Below are 21,337 nucleotides of genomic sequence, written 5' to 3' on the forward strand. Positions count from 1 at the left end.
CGAATGACTTGGATCTACGCCAGTGCTGGGCACATCGTAAGCTCTTAACAAATACCCCGATTATCATTATTATTACGAGGGCACGATCGGGGCACTGCTGGCCTCAGGACGAGCTTCCGCGACCGAATGCCAATTCTCTCTTCCCGGGAGGTTGGAGGCGTGACTGAAGGACTGAAAATTTTCCAGCGAAACTCGGTCCGGAGAGCGCCGGGCGACTGACCTGCCTCAAACTCTTCCACCTGTTCCGTTCGATCGTATTTACTGAGCGCCCTACCGCGTGCGGGGCACCGTACTGCGCGCTTTTCACCCGTCTTTCCCCATCCTCTACACCGGGCACCCTAGAAAGGCCCACGCTGCCGTGGCCGGCTACCCGTCTGGTTCTCCGGCTTCGTCAGCCGTCCGGATCGTAAGCTCGCTGCGGGCGGGGGACGTGCCCGCTGCCTCTGTTGGATCGTCCTCTCCCGAGCGCTCGGTACAGGGCTCCGCCCACGGTGAGCGCTCAACGCATCCCGCCGACCGATCCGCCCCGCCCCCGGGCCGCGAGGGAGATCTCTGTCTGGCCGCGAGGCAGCCGGCAGATAACGCAGGACTCTCACCCTGACGGGGCCGGTGGCCATCACCGGAAGGGCCAAGTCAACGGACGAGAATTTCAGGATCGTCCGACCGGCGATAAGGGTCCGGGGGACGGCGGCGGCGCCGTGGCGGCGGAGGGCACGGGCCGGTCGGCAATACGTACTACTCATTTCATTCCTAGGCCACGTGCTACTCGATTCGCGCCTTGGCCGTGCCTAATAACGACTGGGTTTCGGACGGAGCGCCTCTGAGGCCGCCCTCCCTCTTACGCCCTCCCTCTTCTGTTGCCGACTTGTTCATTCCAAGCGCTTAGTACAGTGCTCTGCACATAGTAAGCGCTCAATAAATACTATTGAATGAATGAATGAATGAACGTGGGAGTTGCCGTGACTTTTCTAACGACCACGTTTTCTCATTCCGGATTTTCATTCTGGGCCTCTTTCGCCAGAAGAGGGTGGGGGGCGGGGGCGGTTACCAAATGACAACACTACGACTCTTCAATCTAAAGCAATACAAAAGCTTTTTAATAAATATAAAAGAGAATGAACTGGGACGGTTTATTTCTGACAACTCTGGTAAAACACATGGGGTAAGAATCTCCTTACTTCTATTTCTGCAGATTCCACCCGATTTTCAATTATCTCAATACACTGTCTCTTGACCGGTGGCTCTTCGCTGATGACGGTTTCTTCTGCAATGTCTGTTGCGGGTACTGTCAAAACTAAAATGAAACACACAGATACATACATACATATATATATATATATATTTGTGTGTATATATGTATATACACACACGCACCATCTTATTATCCAGATGTCTACATAACAAACATTAATCCAGGGAAGTAAAACGTATCTTGCGACACAACTCCAGCAGTGACATTTCCTTCCCGTGTCTATCAAAGCGCGAGATCAGCATCACCAGAGAGAACGCACCTTCCGTCTCCTAATCCGTTTCGGTCCTCCCTTTTACTCCTCAGACGGTTACTACGTACCGGGCGCCGTACTGAGCGCCGGGGCTGACGATACAGGATAATCAGGCTGGACCCAGTCCCCGTCCCACACGGGGCTCACCGTCTAAGTCGTTTACCTCACCAGTTCAAGCGCCAGCAGCGTGGCCTGGCGGAGAGAGCCCGGGCCTTGGGAGGCAGGAGGACCGGGGTTCTAATCCCGTCCCCGCCACTCGGCTGCCGGGTGACCTCGGGCAAGTCGCTTCGCTTCTCTGGGCCTCATCTGTAAAATGGGCATTAAGGCTGAGGGCCCCACGCAGGACAGGGATCGGGTCCGACCCAATCAGCTCGTATCTAACGCCAGCGCTCAGAACGGCGTCTGGCACGGGGTATGTGCTTTCAGAGATACCACAAAAGCCAACAGATCCACCCACGGCATGAACAGCGTGCGCCAAAGACGAAAAACCCTCTGTCTCCACGAAGAACTCGCCGACCCTAGGAAGTGGACGTGAGCGTTAAACTCGGGGCCCCCGGGGTTTTCGCTCGAAGGGCGTCCCCCGGGGCGCCCGGACGATCGCGCCCACTGGCCCGAGGCGCGGCTACTCACCTTGCTGGCCGTCGGGCATGGTCACGATGATGGGCTGACCTATCCCGCTGGTTGGAATCGAGTGAAGGTTGCCCAGCTGAATTCCGTCCGTGACTATCGTGATCACTTGCTGGCCGCCGGAGCTTACGACTTGTTGAATGGCCCCGTCCACGGACTCCGCGGTCACTACCTCCTCGGTAGCCACGACTGGGGGGGGGAAAGGTCAGAAGACACTCTGAGGCCACTGCCCGGACGAACGGGGACCCCCGGAGGAAAGGGGCCTTTCAGATCCGAGCCGCTCCCGCTAACAAGTCGCTTCTAAGATCGGGAGCGTTTCGCCGATTCTCCCCCTCGAGACCGTCGGCTCGGTACGGGCAGGGAGGGGGTCGGCTCGTTCTGGTGCGTCGTACGGCCCCCCGAGCGCTTACCGAGGCGCTCTGCGCAAAGTGAGCGCTCAATAAATACCACCGATAGGTCGACTGACGTATATTAAAGGGTCCAGACATTCCTACCTCCGTCCTGCCTCTCTCCTCTCCCTGTTCCGCTCTTTCCCCTTTTCCTTTCTGCTTCCCTCGACGGCCCCTTGCCTCATCCTCTCTCACGAAAGACCCCCCCCCCCCCAGTTCCATGAGCTTACACGGCATTTAAAAAGCTACATAAAAACACCAACACCCAGAACCTTACCCACTAAAACTGACCCACTTCTCTTACATCGTTACATCACGTGACGGTCTCGATCAGCATTACTTTAGAGGACACTACACGCGCAGAGATACGAGGCCTCGTAGACGTCTCGAAGAGACGACATTTTTTCCGGTGGGGTGAGAGCAGTGGCGTGCCGGACTACTCTGAGGCGTGATAAACGTAGAACTCAGCTCCCAAAATTGCACTGGGATTGCCCTCGGCTAAACTCCCATCTCAGACCTCGGTTAAATTTCTCGCCTTCTCTTTACCTGACGTATCTTCCGGGGAAAGCATCGACCCGATAGGAATATTTACTCTCCTTCACAATTTGCTTTCAGACGCCGTATTAAAGCGGGGTCCGGGCTGGAAAGCTTACATTATTTAAACAGATTTGTTGGGGGTTTCCCCCCGCAACACACGCGCGCTCTGTTTCACAATGTCTCTGGGTTTAATATCATGAGCAATTTCCTCTATCTCTACGGTAAATTTGATGCCCTGAGGATTACTTCTTCACTTCTGCAACCTGTTGACTATCCTCGCACATTTAGACTCCCCGCTCACTTTGTTCTTCTAATGAAGCCACCGATTGTGCTCACACGATGAAAATACGGCTCTGTTCCGTGCGAAAAGAGAAGCGATTAAGAGAGGCAGCGGACGGAACCCCAGCCTGGGAGTCCGAAGGACCTGTGTTCTAATCCCGGCTCCGCCACTTGTCTGCTCTGTGACCTTGGACAAGTCACTTCACTTCTCTAGGCCGCCGTTCCTTCATCCGTAAACTGGGGAATAAGACCGTAAGGCGGGGACGTGGACTGTGTCCTTAAAAAGAGGCCCGGCCTCTCGCACAGATCAGAAGTGGTTAGTTATCTAATCAGCTGCTCTTCTGAGGGGGGTTCCAAGCAGACGCAGTTCTAAAACTTTCCCTCTGACAGGCCCCGGGCCCTAGGTTAAGAGTTTTTCTCTCACGGGAACCCGTCCCTGTGCAGAAAATGAACTCTGAAGGTATCCGACGGGAGGGACAGCCGTGGGGTTCTCAGACCGATAGTAAAGGTTGCCTTGGGTGTCCGGTGAAGGGCGGAGGGGGGACGGAGGAGGTGAGGGCGACGTCGCCGACCGCGACGGGGCTGACGCGGGCACCGCACCTTTCTACAAGATGGGGTCACCTATTAGAGGGGACGGTGCTGGTCGAGAACCTGGAATTACAATAATAATGGCATCTGGCATGTGCTTACTCTGCGTCGGGCGCTGTTTTAAGCGTTGGGGTAGATACAGGTAAATCAGGGTTGGACGCAATCCCTGTCCCCCCTGGGGCTCACAGGTTTATTCTCCATTTTACAGACGAGGGAACCGAGGCCCAGAGAACAATAATTACGGTATCTGTTAAGCGCTTACTACGTGCCAAGCGCGGAGGCAGGTAACGAGGTAATCGGGCTGTCCCACGTAGGGCTCCCGGTCTTAATCCCCACTTTACCTTTGAGGCGCAGAGAGGTTAAGCGGCCTGCCCCGGGTCACACAGCAGGCGGGCAGCGGAGCCGGGACTAGAACCCAGGTCCTCCTGACTCCCGGGCCCGGGCTCTACTCACTAGGCCGTGCTGCTTCTCTAATCGGGACGGCCAGAACCTCCTTTAAAGGGTAGCTCAGGGAGGGGGTTGAAAGTTGCAAAGCAAGGCGGGCTGTTTCGGGATTCGCCTCCCCCGCGCGCTCTCCAAATCGCTTCCCAGGGGAGCGCCGTACCCTTCCGCTCAGGGGCTGACCGAGCCTGAATAGCACGTTTTGCAGGCTCGAGGGAAAGCCCTCACTTCCCTGACTGAAGAAAGACCTTAGCTGAGCTAATAATAATAATAATAATAACCGGGGTATCTGTTAGGCGTTACTCCGTGCCCGGGGAAGAAATGCAACACGCTAACCGATGCTCGTTAAAGATATCAGCCAGTCGAATTATCAAGAAAATCGGAAGAGGGCGATCAATCAAATCTCTGGTGCGATACGCAACCACGGTGAACTGTCAGGCCGCGCTACCCGGGCCCCCGTTCACCCTTTAACGTGCACCGTAAGCACGGAAAAGAATCGCTCGGCTTGTCCGGGACCTCAGCCGAGCGCCGTCCGAGCAAATACCGACAGCAGCTTATTTGCAACGTAGCTGAACCTCAAGGAAGTCAAGATAAGAGCTGCGCCATAATCTCCGGTGGCTGATGTTCACAGGGGAACAGGAACAGGGTGAAAGGGAAAAGGGAGATATACCGAAGATACCGGAACGCTTCTTCCATCGGAAGCGAGAGATGTTCCAAACCTGGTCTTCTCCCCCTCTAGGCCGTGAGGTCGCTGGGGCCAGGGAAGGCGTCTTTTAGACTGTCCTCTCCCAAGCGTTTAGTACAACGCTCTGCACACGGGAAGCGCTCGGCTAAGATCCTCAATTACCTGATGCATTTTTGACGACGGGGTACGGGGCAAATTGTCACGAGGGAGTCAAGCTGCAATTCAGAGAAGATAAGGTTCAAACTGCAGCGAACATCTATTTCGAGCTCCCTGATTACTTCCGTTTTAGAGTCAGGCCACTTGGCGTTTTATGTTATGGCTAACGAAAAACTTTCAGGAAGAAATACCTTACTGAAAAACAAACGCACAAAAAACCACCCCCGGGAAAATAATAAAACGTGGGGAACAAAGGGGTGAGACAATCAGGAGCGAAGCTATTGCGGTTTCTCAAGCCCCATTAGATTTTTGCTTTGATATTTTTCCGATACACATAAAAAGGCGTTGCCGCTCCGGTTGAAGGCTACCTACAGAGAATGAAACACTTTCAAACTAGAGTCCTGGGTTTCATGCTGGAAATTTCGGGGAGATCAGAAGCGCGCCGGATGCAACTCGCCCGCTTTCATCTTGGCAACTGGCTATGCTGCTATTAGCAAGGGCCGCCGTCGGACTCAGCGGCTCAGTCCCGCCTTTCATCTCGAGATCGTGCTTTTAACTCTCATTATGCTCAGGAATTAGAGAGGGAGGCAAAAAAAGAATAGGAATGTTTGCGCGAGACGGCAGGATACCACCTGCAAAACCAAGAAGAGACCCAAAGACGCCCAAGTGATGACACTTCCAAAGATCAGCTGTCGTCCTTAAGGTCTGGCCGATCGACCCATCGGTGGCATTTAGCGAGCGCCTACTGCGGGCGGAGCACGGCTCTGAGCACTTGGGAGAGGACGAAATAACAAGAGTCGGCAGACGTGTCCACCGCCTACGTCGAGCTTTCGGTCTACAGCGGGAGACAGACGTTAATAGAAATAATCCACCGGTGGTATTTACTGGGCGGAGACCACTGTACTAAGTGCTTGGGAGAGGACAAAATAACGGAGTTGGTAGACGCGGTCCTGCCCATAACGAGCTTACAGACTAGAGGGGGAGACAGACCTCGATAGAAATAATCGGCGGTTCTTACTGAGCGCTTGGCGTGTGCTCAGCGCTGTACTAAGCCCTTGGGAGAGTAAGAATAATCATAATCATGGCATTTGTTAAGCACTATGTGCCAAGCACTGGGGTGGACACAAACAAGTCCGGTTGGACACAGTCCCCGCCCCCACATAGGGCTCACGCACAAGCCCCATTTTACAGGGGAGGTAACTGAGGCACTGAGAAGTGAGGTGAGCTGCCCGGGGACGCGTGGCAGAGCTGGGATTAGAACCCATGACGTTCTGACTCCCGGGCCCCATCGCCTAAGCCACGCTGCTCCTCGCAGTAACGACCGAGCTGCCCAGAACGAGCTCACGGTCTAGAGGGGGAGGGATCGATCGTATCACGCGCTTTCCGTGCGCCGGGCGCTGTACTAAGCGCTTGGGAGAGTATAATCCACAGAGTCGGGAGAAAGAGGCGCTCCGCGCGAGAGGCTGCCAGAGCGGGGTTTTCCAACTGAACCGAATCCACCGGGCGTCGGGTGCCCGGTTCAGCAAAGGAAGGAGCCTTTAAGCATTAACCTCAGAGCCAACCCGCCCCCAAGAACCGCCTGGACGTTAGCTGTGTCTGCCCTCAGATACTGCCGGGTGATTTTTCTTTTTCGGGCGGATCACCCACCATCGCCCGTGAAGCGATAACCATCTGAAACTGTGCCCCGGCGGAAACCGCTGAGTCGGGTAATGGGTGGAGGGAAGGCAGGCAGCGACGGAGCGGGAAGGGCACGGAGGGCACGGAAACTGGGGGAGGAGGAGGCGGCAGGGGAAAGGTCGGGTGGGGGCGGACACAGGCTGCCCAGTCCATCTCACATCCTCAATCTCTTCCAGCTGCCCGCTACCTTGAGTCCGGGCCTGGGAATCGGAAGGACCTGGATCCTCACCCCGGCTCCGCCACCTGTCTGCTGCGTGATCTTAAGCAAGTTACTTCACTTCTCCGGGCCTCGGTTCCCTCATCTGGAAAACGGGGATAGAGACCGAGCGCTGCGTGGGGCAGGGACCGTATCCAACCTGATTTAACCTGTCTCTACCCCGGGGCTTCGGAGAGTGTCTGGCACATAATAAGCACTTAAGAAGCACCGTAATCAATCGATCTGCCTCCGTGCCGACCTCCCGGGCTCCTGCCTCTCCCCACTCCGGTCCATACTTCGCTCTGCCGCCCGGACGGTTTTTCTACAAAAGACGTTCCGTCTACGTCACCCCGCTCCTCAAACACCACCCGTGGTCGCCCATCCGCCTCCGCGTCAGACAGAGACTCCTTACCGTCGGCTTCGGAGTACTCGATCCGCTGGCCCCCTTCCTCCCTCGCCTCAGTGATCTCCACACACTTGGCTCCGTCAGCTCCGGCTTGCTCGCCGAGCGCCCGTCTCGCCCCCTACCCACTTCCCGTGTCCTCCCCTCTAGCCTCGAACGCCCACCTCTTCCGTATACGCCAGACCTGCACTGTCCCCACCTTCAGAGCTCAATGAGATCACACCTCCTCCGCGAGGCCTTCTCCGACAAAGCCCCCTCTTCCCCGGCTCCCTCTCCCTTCCGCGGCGTCTGTGCGCTACGATCCGTCCCCTCGGGGCATTTGATGTGCGCCCCACCCTCAACCCCGCAGCACTCCGGTAAACGTTATTATTTCTATTAACGTCCGCCCCCCCACACACTGTACGCTCGTCGCGGGCAGGGAACGAATCTATCAGCTCTGTTGGACTGTCCTCTCCCAAGCGTTTGGTCGCTGCTCCGCGCACAGTAAGCGTTCCAATAAATAAGGCGGACCGACTTCACCTAACAGCCCCCAGAAAGACGACCTGACTCTCCATGACCGGCAGCGTTCTCTAGGAGGAAAAGTGAGATGTCAGAAAGGCTCTCTCCTGGTGAAAAATGCTACCAGAAAGAACAGTTTGCCCCAGGAAAGCATTCGTTCCACGTGCGTGTGGTGAGGATCCACCGCATCTCAAAGGAATCGCAAATGGCGCCGGTCAGAGAGAGCGGGGGCTGAGGCTCTCGATTTTACGGAGAAAAAGTTTCTCCAGGTCATTTTAATAATAATGATGATGGCATTGGTTAAGCGCTTACTTTGGGCAAAGCACTGCTCTAAGCGCCGAATCTTCGGAGGGACTGCACACCCTGAGCCCAGAATGTGTAACCATTGTATTGAATTGAATTGACTGAATCAATCGACGGTATTTATTGAGCGCTTGCTACGTGCAGAGCATCGGCCTAAGCACTCGGGAGAGTGCAATACAACGGAATCAGCAGACCCGTTCCCTGCCCAAAATGAGCTGACCGCCCGGAGGAAGAACTCGAGGATCACTTCGCTTAAACATCGGTGCTTCTGTTTTAACGTCCGTCTCCCGCTCAAACCCCAGACTCCTCACAGGCAGAGACCGCTCCTGCCAACTCCATCGGGCTGTACTTCCCCCAAGTGCTCAGTCCGGTGTCCTGCACACAGTGAGCGCTCACTAAATACCACTGATTAATTCATCTGACAGTCTGTCGGCCAGCACATCCAGAAGGAAGGGGAGATCACCCAGGCCACCGCGGTTGGCTCCAAGAATCCAGTCCCATGGGGAGGAACAGAGGAAGAAGCGGGGTGGCCTAGTGAACGGAGCAAAGGCCAGGAGTCGGAGGACCTGGATGATAATTCCCGCTCCGCCGCCTGTCGGCTGTGTGACCTCGGGCAGGGCTCTTAACCTCTCTCTGCCTCGGTTACCTCATCCGTAAAACGGGGATTAAGACGGTGAACCCCATGAGGGACAGGGACTGTGTCCACCCTCATTAACTTGTCCCTTCCCCAGTGCTCTGAACAGTGTTTGGCACACAGTGTTTAACAAGTACTGTTATTATCATTATTATTCTTATTATTGTTACTAGTAGTAGGAAGGAAAAGGAGGGACAGGGACTGTGTCCAACCTAACTTGTCCCTTCCCCAGTGCTCAGACAGTGTTTGGCACATAGTGTTTAACAAGTACTGTTATTATCATTATTATTATTATTGTTACTAGTAGTAGGAAGGAAAAGGAGGGACAGGGACGGTGTCCAACCTGATTAACTTGTCCCTTCCCCAGTGCTCAGAACAATGTTTGGCACATAGTAAGTGTTTAACAAGTACTGCTATTATCATTATTATTATTATTATTACTAGTAGGAAGGAAAAGGAGGGACAGGGACCGTGTCCAACCTGATTAACTTGTCCCTTCCCCAGTGCTCAGAACAGTGTTTGGCACATAGTAAGTGCTTAACAAGTACTGCTATTATCATTATTATTATTATTATTACTAGTAGGAAGGAAAAGGAGGGACAGGGACCGTGTCCAACCTGATTAACTTGTCCCTTCCCCAGTGCTCAGCACAGTGTTTGGCACAAAGTAAGTGTTTAACAAGTACTGTTATTCTCATTATTATTATTGTTACTAGTTGTAGGAAGGAAAAGGAACTCTTCTGTATTGTGAGGAGGAGCGTGGCTTAGTCGATAAAGCCCGGGCCCGGGAGTCAGAAGGTCATGGGTTCTATCACAACAGTCAATTTTCGGGGCCCAACATTTTCTGGGCCATTTCACAAGCCTGCAACCAATAAACACCTGGATTTTTTTTTTTTTCCAGACTCACCCCACTGACGCTACTTCCTGGAAATCGCCCCAACCTACAGGGGCGCCCGCGAAATAAACAAAAAACCGAGGTCCCGAGGAGAGAGCAGCGAGCCGAGATGAGGCTGAAAACGCAGGAGGAGAAGAGAGGGTGTGCAGGTAAGAGTCACAGAGTCTCAAGTCGGGCCGGCTCCTCGCCTCCCCCCGAATTCAAGCTAGCGCTCTTTATCCCGGGAGGGGGAAGAGGAAGGAAAGGGGGAGAGGAGGAGAGAACCTGAAGGGATGAGATCCCAACTGAGGCTCCCTGCGGCCAGACGGATCCCCGCGAATTTACAGCCTAGGCATTCACCGAACGTCTCTGGTTTACGAGTCGGTTTCTAACCTGGGGTATCTGAAGAGTTAGACAATGGAGCAGATGCTTCAGCTAAGGCAGCTAATGTAGCTAATACTGACGTGGATGAGTTTCCAAACTGCACAGCAGATACTCCCGTCTCATCTAACGGAAAGAAAAGAAAATAAGTACCAAAACCAAACACGACCAAAAAAAAGAGAGAAAAGCGTAATCCAGTTAAGAGTGCTGACGGGCTATCTCCGCGCCCAGGGCTCGAATAAGACGGGCACAACGAATCGTCAGTTGGACGGCGCCGTCGGCTTCAACGATCTCGGTTGCGATTAGAATTCCGTCTGCCCGGGGCGTTATCGTAGGCGAGATACCGTCAGAGAAGCAGGCCGCCGGGCTCTTATCTTACCCTCCGCGTCCAACGGTCTTTTCTCAAAATGGCCCGGACCGACTAAAGCGTCAAATCCCAACGGCTGCCCTCCGTGCATCTCGATACCTGTTGTTTTGGAAGAATGTTCTGAAGATACCAGACCTGTTAGGTTCACCACCCCTCCAGGTCCGATGATGAACTGGGGCGTGGCCGCGTGTATCGTCACCGTGTCGGGGCTCTCGGGGTTCGTGTTGATTTGGTTCTGCATGGCGATCTGCGGGAGAAACCGGCACGGCTCAGGCGGAGAAATGAAAAGAGCGCGTGGAGTGCCCGGTCCCGGGGTCGTTCGGTCGTATCGACTGGGCGCTTACTGTGGGCGGGGCACTGTACGAAGCGCTTGGAAAGCACAATTCGGCCACAGAGAGAGACAATCCTCGCCCACAGCGGGCTCACAGTCTAGAAGGGCGGGGAGACAGGCATCAAAACAAGTAAACGGGCATCAACAGCGTCAATATAAATAGAATTTTAGATAAACATGCACACATCAAGACCGGTAAACCCCATTTCGACTCTGACGTACTGTCCCCTCCCAAGCGCTGAGTTCGGCGCTCCGCCCACCGGAAGCGTTCGATCAATACCACGGGTCGATCGACTGATGGATCCGAGAGGGAGCTCCGGTCTAGATTCCCTCCTGACCGTAAGCTCGTTAGGGGTGCGGAATGTGTCTGATGACGATGGTGCTCGTTAGGCACTCGCTACGTGTCAACCGCCGTTCTAAGCACTGGGGTGGATACAAGCTAATCGGGTTGAACGCAGTCCCTGTCCCACATGAGGGCCCCATTTTCTAGATGAGCAAACTGAGACCCAGAGAAGTGAAGTGACTTGCCCGAGGTCACACAGCAGACCAGTGGCGCAGCCGGGACTAGAACCCAGGTCCTTCTCATTCCCAGGCTCGTGCTCTAGCCACTAGGCCGTGCTACTTCCCTGTTAATCCTGTTGTAATAATAATAGTGCTATTTGTTCAGCGCTTACTATGTGCCAAGCACTGTTCTAAGCACTGGGCTAGATACAAGGTAATCCATGTTGTCCCACGCTGGGCTCTCGGTCTCAATCCCCATTTTCGAGATGAGGGAACCAAGGCACCGAGAACTCGAGTGACTTGCCCCAAGTCACACAGCTGACAGGTGGCGGAGCCGGGATTAGAACCCAAACCCACAATCTTCCCACTACGCCATGTCGTACTCTCCCAAGCGCTTAGTACAGTGCTCTGCACATAGTAAGCACTCAATAAAAACGCCCGATCGCTCGACTACCGGTACCAGGAAGCTCGGGGGGGCGGCGGGGGAGAGACCAGCAACTGCCTGTGGTCTTTTTCCGGATTTATCTTTGTTCTCGGAGAGTTTCCCAACGTGGTCGGATCTCCTCTCAGGGTAGTTTCCCGGAGGAAAGGCTTCTTGTGCTAACTTTTGGAGAAGCAGCGTGGCCTGGTGGAAAGCGCCCGGGCCTGGGTTCCAATCCCGCTCTGCCAATTACCTGCTGCGTGACTCTGAGCAAGTCTCTTCACTTCTCCGGGCCTTGGCTCCCTCGGCTGCGAAACGGGGACTCGGTGCCTGTTCTCCCACCTACTCAGACTGTGAGCCCCAAGCGGGAGAGGACGCCGTCCTAATTAACGTGTACCTTCCCCGGCGCTTAGAACGGTGTCTGACACATAGTTAAGCGCCTAACAAATACCGTGGGACCCAGAGAGCCTTCACCCCTGACTCTTGCCCCCTCCTACCTCACCTCGTTATCCTCCTACCACAGCCCGGCCCGCACACTCCGTTCCTCTAATGCCGACCTTCTCGCCGTCCCTCCATCTCCTCTATCTCGCTGCCGACCTCTCGCCCACGTCCCGCCTCTGTCCCGGAACGCCCTCCCTCTTCACATCCAACCGACGATGACGCTCCCCTCTTCGAAGCCTTACCGAAGGCCCGTCTCCTCCGAGAGGCCTTCCCGGACCGAGCCTCCCGCTCCCTTCTGCGTCGCCCTGATTTGCTCCCCTTCTTCACCCCGCCCCCGTAGCACTTCTATCCCTATTTGGAATTTCTTATTTTTATTAACGTCTGTCTCGCTCCCGGACTGGAAGCTCATCGTGGGCAGGGAACGTTCCTACCAACTCCATTACGCCGTCCTCTCCGGAGCCCTTGGTACGGTGCTCTGCACACAGTAAGCGCTCAATAAATCCCGCTGACCGACTGATGCTTTCGTTTAACGACTCAAATTGGATTGCTTCTGTTACGCATTTAATTGCTTACTGGTCTACCTCCCCCTTGAGGGTCCCGGCTCCTCAGGGGCAGAGCGCGGGTAACTGATTTCCCTCAAGTAGCGGCGTGGCTTGGTGGAAAGAGCCCGGGTTTGGGAGTCAAAGGTTGTGGGTTCTAATCCCGGCTCCGCCACTTATCAGCTGTGTGCCTCTGAGCGGGTCACCTCACTTGTGTGTGCCTCAGTCACCTCAGCTGTAAAACGGGGATTAAGACTCAGTCCTACGTGGGACAACCTGATTACCCCAGCGCTTGGTACAGTGCTTGGCACATAGTAAGTGCTTAACAAATACCATAAAAAATACCCTGTTTTGTTTCTCTTTTTTTTTATCCTGAAGGAATAAGGCGAGACAGGAGGATGGACCCAAGTCTCATCAAGGGCAGCCCAAGAGTTAAGAGGGGAACGTGAGTGAGAGAATTAATTCGTTCAAACTGATTTACTGAGTGCCTACCCTGTGCCGAATGCTGTACTAAGCGCTTGGGAGAGTACGAGAGAACATGAATAACACCGACGTACTCCAGTCTAGAGGGGGAGACCGCTATTAATAGAAATAGACCACAGTTATGACTCGCGCCGGCTTCCGGAGGTAAGAAGCCCGTGTTACCTGCAATATTTCGGCTAAATCCTCGTTCCCGTTATCTATGGAGATGTCGAGCGCGGTTTTGCAGAATTTACTCTGCGTGTGGACGTCGGCGCCGTACTTGATTAAAAGCTCCACCACCTCCTGGTGGTTGTGCTCCGTGGCCCAGTGCAGGGCGGTCATCTTCAGCATGTCCTTCGCGTTGACGTCGGCCCCGTGCTGCGGAAACATTTCCACTCGTTCGATCCTACCTAGAGAGCGCTAACCGTGTGCGGAGCCCTGGGCTAAGCCTTCGGGAGAGTACGATGCATTAGACGCATTCCCCGCCCACGACGAGCTTACAGTCTGGAGGAGGAGACAGACGTGAATCGAAATCGAGAAACGACGTAGGGGCCGTGGGGCTGGGAGGGGGGATGAATAAAGGGACCAGGTCAGGGTGACGCAGAAGGGAGCGGGAGAAGAGGAAAGGGGGGCTTAGTAAGGGAAGGGAAGAGAATTTCTAAGGAAGGCGTAGCTGTGGATTTGGGAGAGACTGGCCGCCGATGGATCCCGGCCCGCCTGCAAAGGTGGAGCCTTCTTAGAAACCGAAAGGCCGGGAGCAAGCGGGAAGCGGCGTGGCCTAGTGGCTAGAGCCCGGGCCTGGGAGCCAGAGGGACCCGTGTGACCTTGGGCGAGCCACTTCGCTTCTCTGGGCCTCCGGGACCTCGTCTGTCAAACGGGGATTCAGCCTGTGAGCCGTAGGTGGGACAGGGACTGGGTCCAACCTGATCAGCTTGTTGTCTACCCCAGCGCTCAGTGCCCGGCGCACGGTCGGCTCTCAACGGAGGCCGCATAAAGCAATAACAACGCGCGAGGTCGAGCCACGGGACTCAAGCCGGGGCCCTTCAGCCCTCCTTCCGTGGGACGTCTGGCACGTACAGAAAACGCAGCGCGGCGTTCTGTAATTGAGCAGCAATGCACAGAAAGGCACAGATTTCCGACCAGCATTAAAAATAAAGTCAGAAGGGCAACGGGGTGGGGGAAAAAAATACCTAACGAAATGCTAGCCAACACAAACTACTTATGTGTAGAGGTAAGTTCATCTCTATGTTGCCGCTCACTGCGGGTAGAGAACGTGTCCGTTATTTTGTCATGCTCTACCCTCCCGACCGCTCAGTAAATACCACTGATTGATGAGAAGAATAAGAGCACTACTATTAATAGTAAGAACGATGGCATCTGTTAAGCGCTTACGACGTGCCGGGCACTGGGGGTGGGTAGAAGCAAATCGGGTTGGACCCAGTCCCCGTCCCACGTGGGGGACTCACGGTCTTCATCCCCATTTTCCGGGTGAGGGCACCGGGGCCCAGAGGAGGGAAGCGCCCTGCCCGTGGTCACACAGCGGCAGACAAAGGGTGGAGACGGGATTGGAACTCGGGTCCCTCCGACTCCCGGGCCCGGGCTCCCTCCAAAGCGTTCCCTTGCCGCGGCCCCCTCAGAACGTCTCTGAAGGAATCCCGTCCGCCGTATTCCCAGTACGTACCTTCAGTAAGACTTCCACGATGCTGGCGTGGCCCTCGGACGCTGCCATGTGTAACGGGGTCCTGTCCACCTTGGTCCTGGCGTCCCGGCTCACGCCCGCTCGCAGCAACACTTCGGTGGTGGAATAGTGGCCATATTGCGCGGCTAGATGGAGCGGAGATGTTCCCAGCTGTGGACGTTGAGAAAAAATAACCGGTGAAAACAGCTCTTCTAGAACTCCGGGGCACGGTTTAGCGGAGAGGGCCCGGACCTGGGAGTCACAGGGACCGGGGTTCTAATCTCAGCTCTGCCCCACGTCTGCCGCGGGACCCCGGGTGGGTGGCATCGCTTCCCCGGGCCTCGGTTCCCTCATCTGGAAAATGGGGACGAAGACGGGAGTCCCACGTGGGACAGGGACCGTGTCCAACCCGCTTAACTTGGATCTACCTCGGGGTTTAGAACAGTGCTTGGCACACAGTGAGAGCTCAACAAGCACCATAATTGTTATAAATCACTGTTCACCTCCCGCAGTCGGGAGTTTTAGGGGAAAGGAATGCTTTTGGGTTATTCCATGTTACCGTCTGTCTCGCCTGTCTATATTTGCTGAGAAGCTTTGCGCCCTTTATTCATCCCACCTTCAATCCCACGTCACTTATGGACATCCCTGTAATTTGTATTTACTTATTTGTATATTAAATCCCCAGACGATAAGCTCTCGGTGGGCAAGGAACATGTCCAACAACTCCCGCTGTACTCCCCCAAGTGCTTAGAACAGTGCTCTGCACAGAGTGTGCGCTCAATAAATGCAATCGACCGACTGAAGCAGCACGGCCTGCTGGAAAGAGCCCGGCCTTGTCTTCTCATCCCGGTTCTGCCATTTGCCTCCTGTGTGACCTCGGGCAAGTCGCTTCACTTCTCCGGGCCTCGGGTTCAATCCCACTCTCTCCCAGTGAGATCTGTGAGGCCCACGGGGGACAGGGACTGCGTCCAACCTGATTAGCTTGGATCTACCCCGGGATTAGTAGAGTGCCTGGCACATGGTGAGCGCTTAATAAACGCTGTAATAATTCTTATCGCAGATTCGTCGGGGTGGGAATCTGCCCCACTGCCAGCCAATTCAGAGGTTTTCCTCTGTGCACCTGACCCGGAACGACTAATCTGCACAGGGGGAGCATCTCTTCGGGAGATGATCCTTCAGGTGGGAGTGGTATTTTCACCCAATCAGTGGCATTTATTGAGCGCTTACTATGAGCAGAGCACTGTACTAAGTGCTTGGGGGAGGACAAAAAAACAGAGTTGGCAGGCCTGTTCCTGGACTCTTAATCTGATCACGGCAAGTCTCCCGGTAGATGCTCAAGGTAACCGGGGCTCTAACAATAATAATAATAATAACGATGATGATAAAAATAATAATACTGGGATCTGTCAATCCATCGGTCAACGATATCTACTGAGCACTTCCTACGTGCGGTGCTTGGGAGAGTACAGCTCAACAGGTAATGGGTAGAATTCCAGTGTCCGATAATGAACCAAAACTCCCAAGAGTTGAAGAAACACCTATATGAAGTGTAAATATTTAGTTCTGATTAACTCCGGATAGAAAAAGAAGAAGCAAAGGCTTGAAAATGTACCCCCCGAAAGCAATCTCCTTTACCCAGTCTGTAGTGAACGGAGCGCCATTGGCCATCAAAATGCGGACTTCATCATCTTGACCTGCTCGTGCGGCTTCTAAAAGCTTCTTACCCAAATCTACCAGGGACATCTAGAAAAAAGAGACAAAACGGAGAGCTCAGCACTGAATTTCATTTCGAACCTGAACAGACGTTAGCATCTTTCCCGCCCCCCGCCTGTGTTTTTATCCGCCGATCTTCTCCGCGGGACCCACCCTCAGCAGAAACATCACTAGCCTCTCCGGCGAGCCACGGCACGGAAGATGTTCGGGCGATGCGGGTCCCTCCTTTTCGAGGGGCTGGGGGAGGAGACCAGAGGAATGGGGAGGACAGCGCTCAGGTACGTATCCGTAATTGAGTTACTTATTTCTATTAAAGCCTGTCTCCCCCCTAGACTATAAGCTCGTTGTGGGCAGGGAACGTGTCTTACTTTCTGTTGTACTCTCCCAAGCACCTAGTACCATGCTCTGCACACATTAAGCGTTCAGTAAATACACCTGAACGAATAACTTTACTCCTACTTGTAAGTAACACTTTGCAATAGTCTACCCTACCCCAGCGTGAGACGCTTAGTACGGCGCCTGGCATATAATAAGCACTTAACAAACACTTTAATGATTACCGCGAGACGGGCGGGGTGGGGAGATGACACGGCCAGACTGCCGGGACCGAAAATCCCCCTTAAAGATCACAGCTACCATCCCTTTTCTTGAAGATTTAGCTCCCGAACTAGGTAAATGTCTCAAATGTAGCCATCCAGGTCTGCTCGAAACCAGGAGAGGCAGTTTGGAGGGAGAATCGATCAATCCGTGGCACTTACTGAGTGCGTTCTGTGTGCAGAGAACTGTGCTAAGTGCTCGGGAGAGTATAACGGATCAGAGTTAGCAGATATGTCCCCCGCCAATAATGAGCTCGCAGTCTACGGAACCGTGGTTTCTTCCGAACACGTCGATGTGTCTTTTTTTTTTTTGCAGAATGCGGTAAAAAGTATTCAGTCAGCTAAACTGGGCAGTTATAGTACAAATATAGACTCTTAAACATCCGTTAGACTTGCAGAAATACATGGTAATGCGGAAATGAAACAAATCCTGACACAAAATACATTTTTCTTAAACTTTACACACTAATTTGCCGGGCGGGAAAATGAGATTCACCCACCCAGAATATCCAGAACTGCTCCTGAAACTTTTTTTTATAAATGTGTGTTGCACTGCTGACTTTCTGGCTTTTACAACACGCTTAACTTTTCCTTCTCATAATTACACGGGCCCGCCGTCCGTCACTCCATCCAAACCCTTCACAACTCGATTATTCTCTGCTTATCGCCGGTCTAGTGCGAAGCGTCTCGGCCTAGTGGGTAGAGCCCAGGCCCGGGAGTCAGAAGGACCTGAGTTCTAATCCCAGCACGGCTACCTCATTCGTTCAGTCCCATTTATTGAGCGCTTACTGTGGGCCAAGCACCGTACTAAGCGCTTGGGAGAGGACAACAGAACAATAAACAGACATTTCCTGCCCATCACGAGCTTACTTGTCTGCTGGGTGCCCTCCACCAAGTCACTTCACTTCTCTGGGCCTCGGTGACCTCTTCTGTTAAATGGGCATTAAGTCTGGGAGCCCCGTGTGGGACATGGACCGTGTCCAACCTGATTAGCTTGTATCTACCCCGGCGCTTCGTACAGTGTCTGGCTCATAGTCTGCGCTTCACAAATGCCATTAAAAGAGAAAACAAAGTGCCAGACACTGTACTAAGAGCCGGGGTAATCAGGTTGGACACAGCCTCTGTCCTTCAGGGAGCTCACAGCCTTAATCCCCATTTTACAGACGAGGTCACTGAGGCACCGTAATCCCAACACGTACAAGACAAGGAAGCAGCATGGCGTAATGGAATGAGCACCCATCTGGGAGTCAGAGGACCTGGGTTCTAATCCCAGCTCCTCCACTTGTCTGCCGTGTGAACTTGGGCCAGTCACCTAGCTTCTCTGTGCCTCAGTCATCCCATCTGTAAAAGGCGGATTCACTCCTACTCTCTCCTACTCGGTCAGACGCATTTATTGAGCGCTTACTGTGTGCAAAACACTACACTAAGCGCTTGGGAGAGTACGACAGAACAATAAACAGACACATTCCCTACCCACAATACGCTTACAGTCTAGAAAATGCCAAGCGTCGCTCCTTGTGCCAATTTATAGTTGATTTGGCTTTTAGCCATGGAATCGTGGTCTCCTTCATGCCTTCTGAATGGCCCCAGAGTGGTCCGTTGCTATTATTTTTAATTTTATGACATTTGTAAACCTCTTACTACGGGCCGGGCACCGTACTGAACGCTGGGGCGGATCCGAGCTAATCAGATTGGACACGGTCTTCGGTCCCCATTTTCCAGACGAGGGAAACGGAGGCCCGGAGAAGCCAAGTGACTCGCCGGAGGTCACGCGGTAGACGAGTGGCAGGGCCGACGTCAGAACCCAGGCCCGCTGCCACCCTCGAGGCCACCCCGCTTCCCCGAATTGACATTTCAGGTGTGGCTCGGGTCCCTTTTTCCTCCCAGAAGAGGCAACGCAGCACAGCTCGAAACTTTACTCTTCCCGCATTCACAACTCTAACTTCTGCTGCGCTCTCTAGCCGAAGGAAGAGGTGCTCAAACCGATATTGCAAAAGAATCTCTGAAGGGGAGAATGCGAACTTTCCCAATTCCTCTTCATGGCCCGTTGATCCTCCTGACGCCGTCGTTCACGTTCAGACTTCTCTGGCCCCTTTCTTCCACCTCCAAAATTTCCGGGACACCCACACCTCCAATCTGAGTCGTTTAGATGTGCAGGGGCCGCCCCACCCCCATTTTTTAATGGCCTCTGTTAAGCGTTTACTATACGCCAGGCACTGTGCAGATATAAGCAAATCAGGTTGTCCCAAATGGGGCTCGCGGTCTTCATCCCCATTTAACGGATGAGGCAACCGAGGTCCAGGGAAGCGAGGTGACTTGTCCAACGTCCCACGGCAGACAAGTGGCAGAGGCCGGATGAGAACCCAGGTCCTCCCGACTCCTTCTATCCGTCGGACCACACGGCTTCCCCCCGATTCGACTTCCGGATGCTCAAGTAACCTAGGAAGACGCCCAGGGGTTCCCACTCCCCGATGCCTTGAATCCGATCGGACTCAACTGGGAAAACTCAGTAGGGGAGATAGGGTTTTAGAAGAGTTCTGAAGGAGCGGCAGAACACGATATGGCGAGAGAAGTAAGGAGAGGCAAGAGGGAGAAATGCGTACGTGGGAAAAGAATCAACCGGGCGGAACTGCGGAGCGCTTCCTGTACCAAGTGCTCGGGAGAGTTCGATGTAACAAAACAACCGAGTTGGAAGACACATTCCCCGCCCACGGCGAGCTTACGGTCTAGAGGGAAAGGAGCGGCTTTGACTTGGCAGAGACGGGGCTGTTGGGAGGGCGACCCTGTGCACGGCTGTGAACGTCCCAGAGACGGAGGTTCCGCCACCTCGGTCCAGTGAATCTCTGCCGCACCAGTTAACGCGCCTCTTCTGGCTTCTCTCTGTTCGGAGGTTTGTTCTAACGCCTAGAGAAGCAGCGTGGCCCAAGGTCACGCGCTCTTTCGGGCCGGATCTCCTCCTGCTCGGCGGCCCGCACTCCGAGCTGAACGGGAGAGAAAATGGACGTGGTCGCAGAATACCGTACCTCTGAGCAGCAAACGCTGCTGTGGCCTCTTTATTTCATAATCCAGCTACGCTAATGAAACCCAGGGCGGCTCGGAGGGGTCCTTTCTACTCGCTTGCTGAAGGCGGGGGGAAAAGAGACGAAGAAGGATGACGGCAGCAAACCGACAGAGAAAGAGATCGACGGATGGAAATGACGGAGGGCTTGGAGCGGGCAGAGCACCCTGGGCGTAGAGAACTTCTACGTAAGGGCGTACGGTACAGAGAAGCACTGTGGCCTGGTGGATAGAGCACTGGGCTGGGAGTCGCAGGGACCCGGGTTCTAATCCTGGCTCTGCCACTTGCCCGCTGGGTGACCCCGGGGCAAGTCGCCTCGCTTCTCCGGGCCGCGGTTACCTCATCTGGAAAATTGGGGTTAAGAGTGTGAGCCCCACGTGGAACTCCATCTGATTCGCTTGCAACTCCCTCAGCGGCTCAGAACGGTGCCTGACACATAGTAAGCGCCTAACGAATGCCAACTATTTATTTTACTTTCTCAACCACTTAGTAGTAATAATAATATTGGCATTTGTTAAGCGCTTACTATGTGCAGAGCACTGTTCTAAGCGCTGGGGGAGATACAGGGTAATCAGGTCATCCCACAGTTAATCCCCATTTTCCAGATGAGGGAACTGAGGCACAGAGAAGTTCAGTGACTTGCCCACAGTCACACAGCTGACAAGTGGCAGAGCCGGGAGTCGAACCCTTGACCTCCGACTCCCAAGCCCAGGCTCTTTCCACTGAGCCACGCTCCTTCCCTAGTACAGTGCTCTGCACCCAGTAAGCGCTCAACCTGCATCCAACCTGCTTAGCTTCTATCTACCTCAATGCTTAGAACGGTATCTGGCATACAGTGAGAGCTTAAACACCATAAAAAAGTAAGTGATTAAATACCACTGATTGAATAGATGGAGGAGTTGTTGTTGACAGTTGATGGCCAGGAGTTTTAAATTAGCTCGTTGTGGGCAGGGAATGTCTATTTATTGTCGTATTGAATTCTCCCAAGCGCTCAGTTCAGTGCTCTGCACAGGGCAAGCGCTTAAATACGATTGAATGAGCCGGTATGAAGAATCCACAGT

The 21,337-nt window shown here is 54.0% G+C and overlaps 1 protein-coding gene across 4 annotated transcripts in view; it reads right to left on the reverse strand.

Moving 5' to 3' along the window:
• Nucleotides 1-21,337, reverse strand: part of GABPB1 (GA binding protein transcription factor subunit beta 1) — a 70,753-nt gene that overhangs the window by 18,323 nt on the left and 31,093 nt on the right. For 3 of the 4 annotated variants that reach the window (XM_029064978.2, XM_029064981.2, XM_029064980.2), the window contains exons 3-9: nucleotides 16,545-16,652; nucleotides 14,913-15,080; nucleotides 13,415-13,609; nucleotides 10,672-10,783; nucleotides 10,182-10,295; nucleotides 2,133-2,318; nucleotides 1,179-1,294 (exon numbers count right to left, since the gene is read on the reverse strand). In XM_029064978.2, coding sequence (XP_028920811.1) covers nucleotides 1,179-1,294; nucleotides 2,133-2,318; nucleotides 10,182-10,295; nucleotides 10,672-10,783; nucleotides 13,415-13,609; nucleotides 14,913-15,080; nucleotides 16,545-16,652 — 999 coding nt within the window. The remainder of the gene's footprint in view (nucleotides 1-1,178; nucleotides 1,295-2,132; nucleotides 2,319-10,181; nucleotides 10,296-10,671; nucleotides 10,784-13,414; nucleotides 13,610-14,912; nucleotides 15,081-16,544; nucleotides 16,653-21,337) is intronic. The other variant, XM_029064982.2, reaches the window with a different exon arrangement.

This window comes from Ornithorhynchus anatinus, chromosome 5 (assembly GCF_004115215.2).
Source record: "Ornithorhynchus anatinus isolate Pmale09 chromosome 5, mOrnAna1.pri.v4, whole genome shotgun sequence".
Lineage (NCBI taxonomy): Eukaryota > Metazoa > Chordata > Mammalia > Monotremata > Ornithorhynchidae > Ornithorhynchus > Ornithorhynchus anatinus.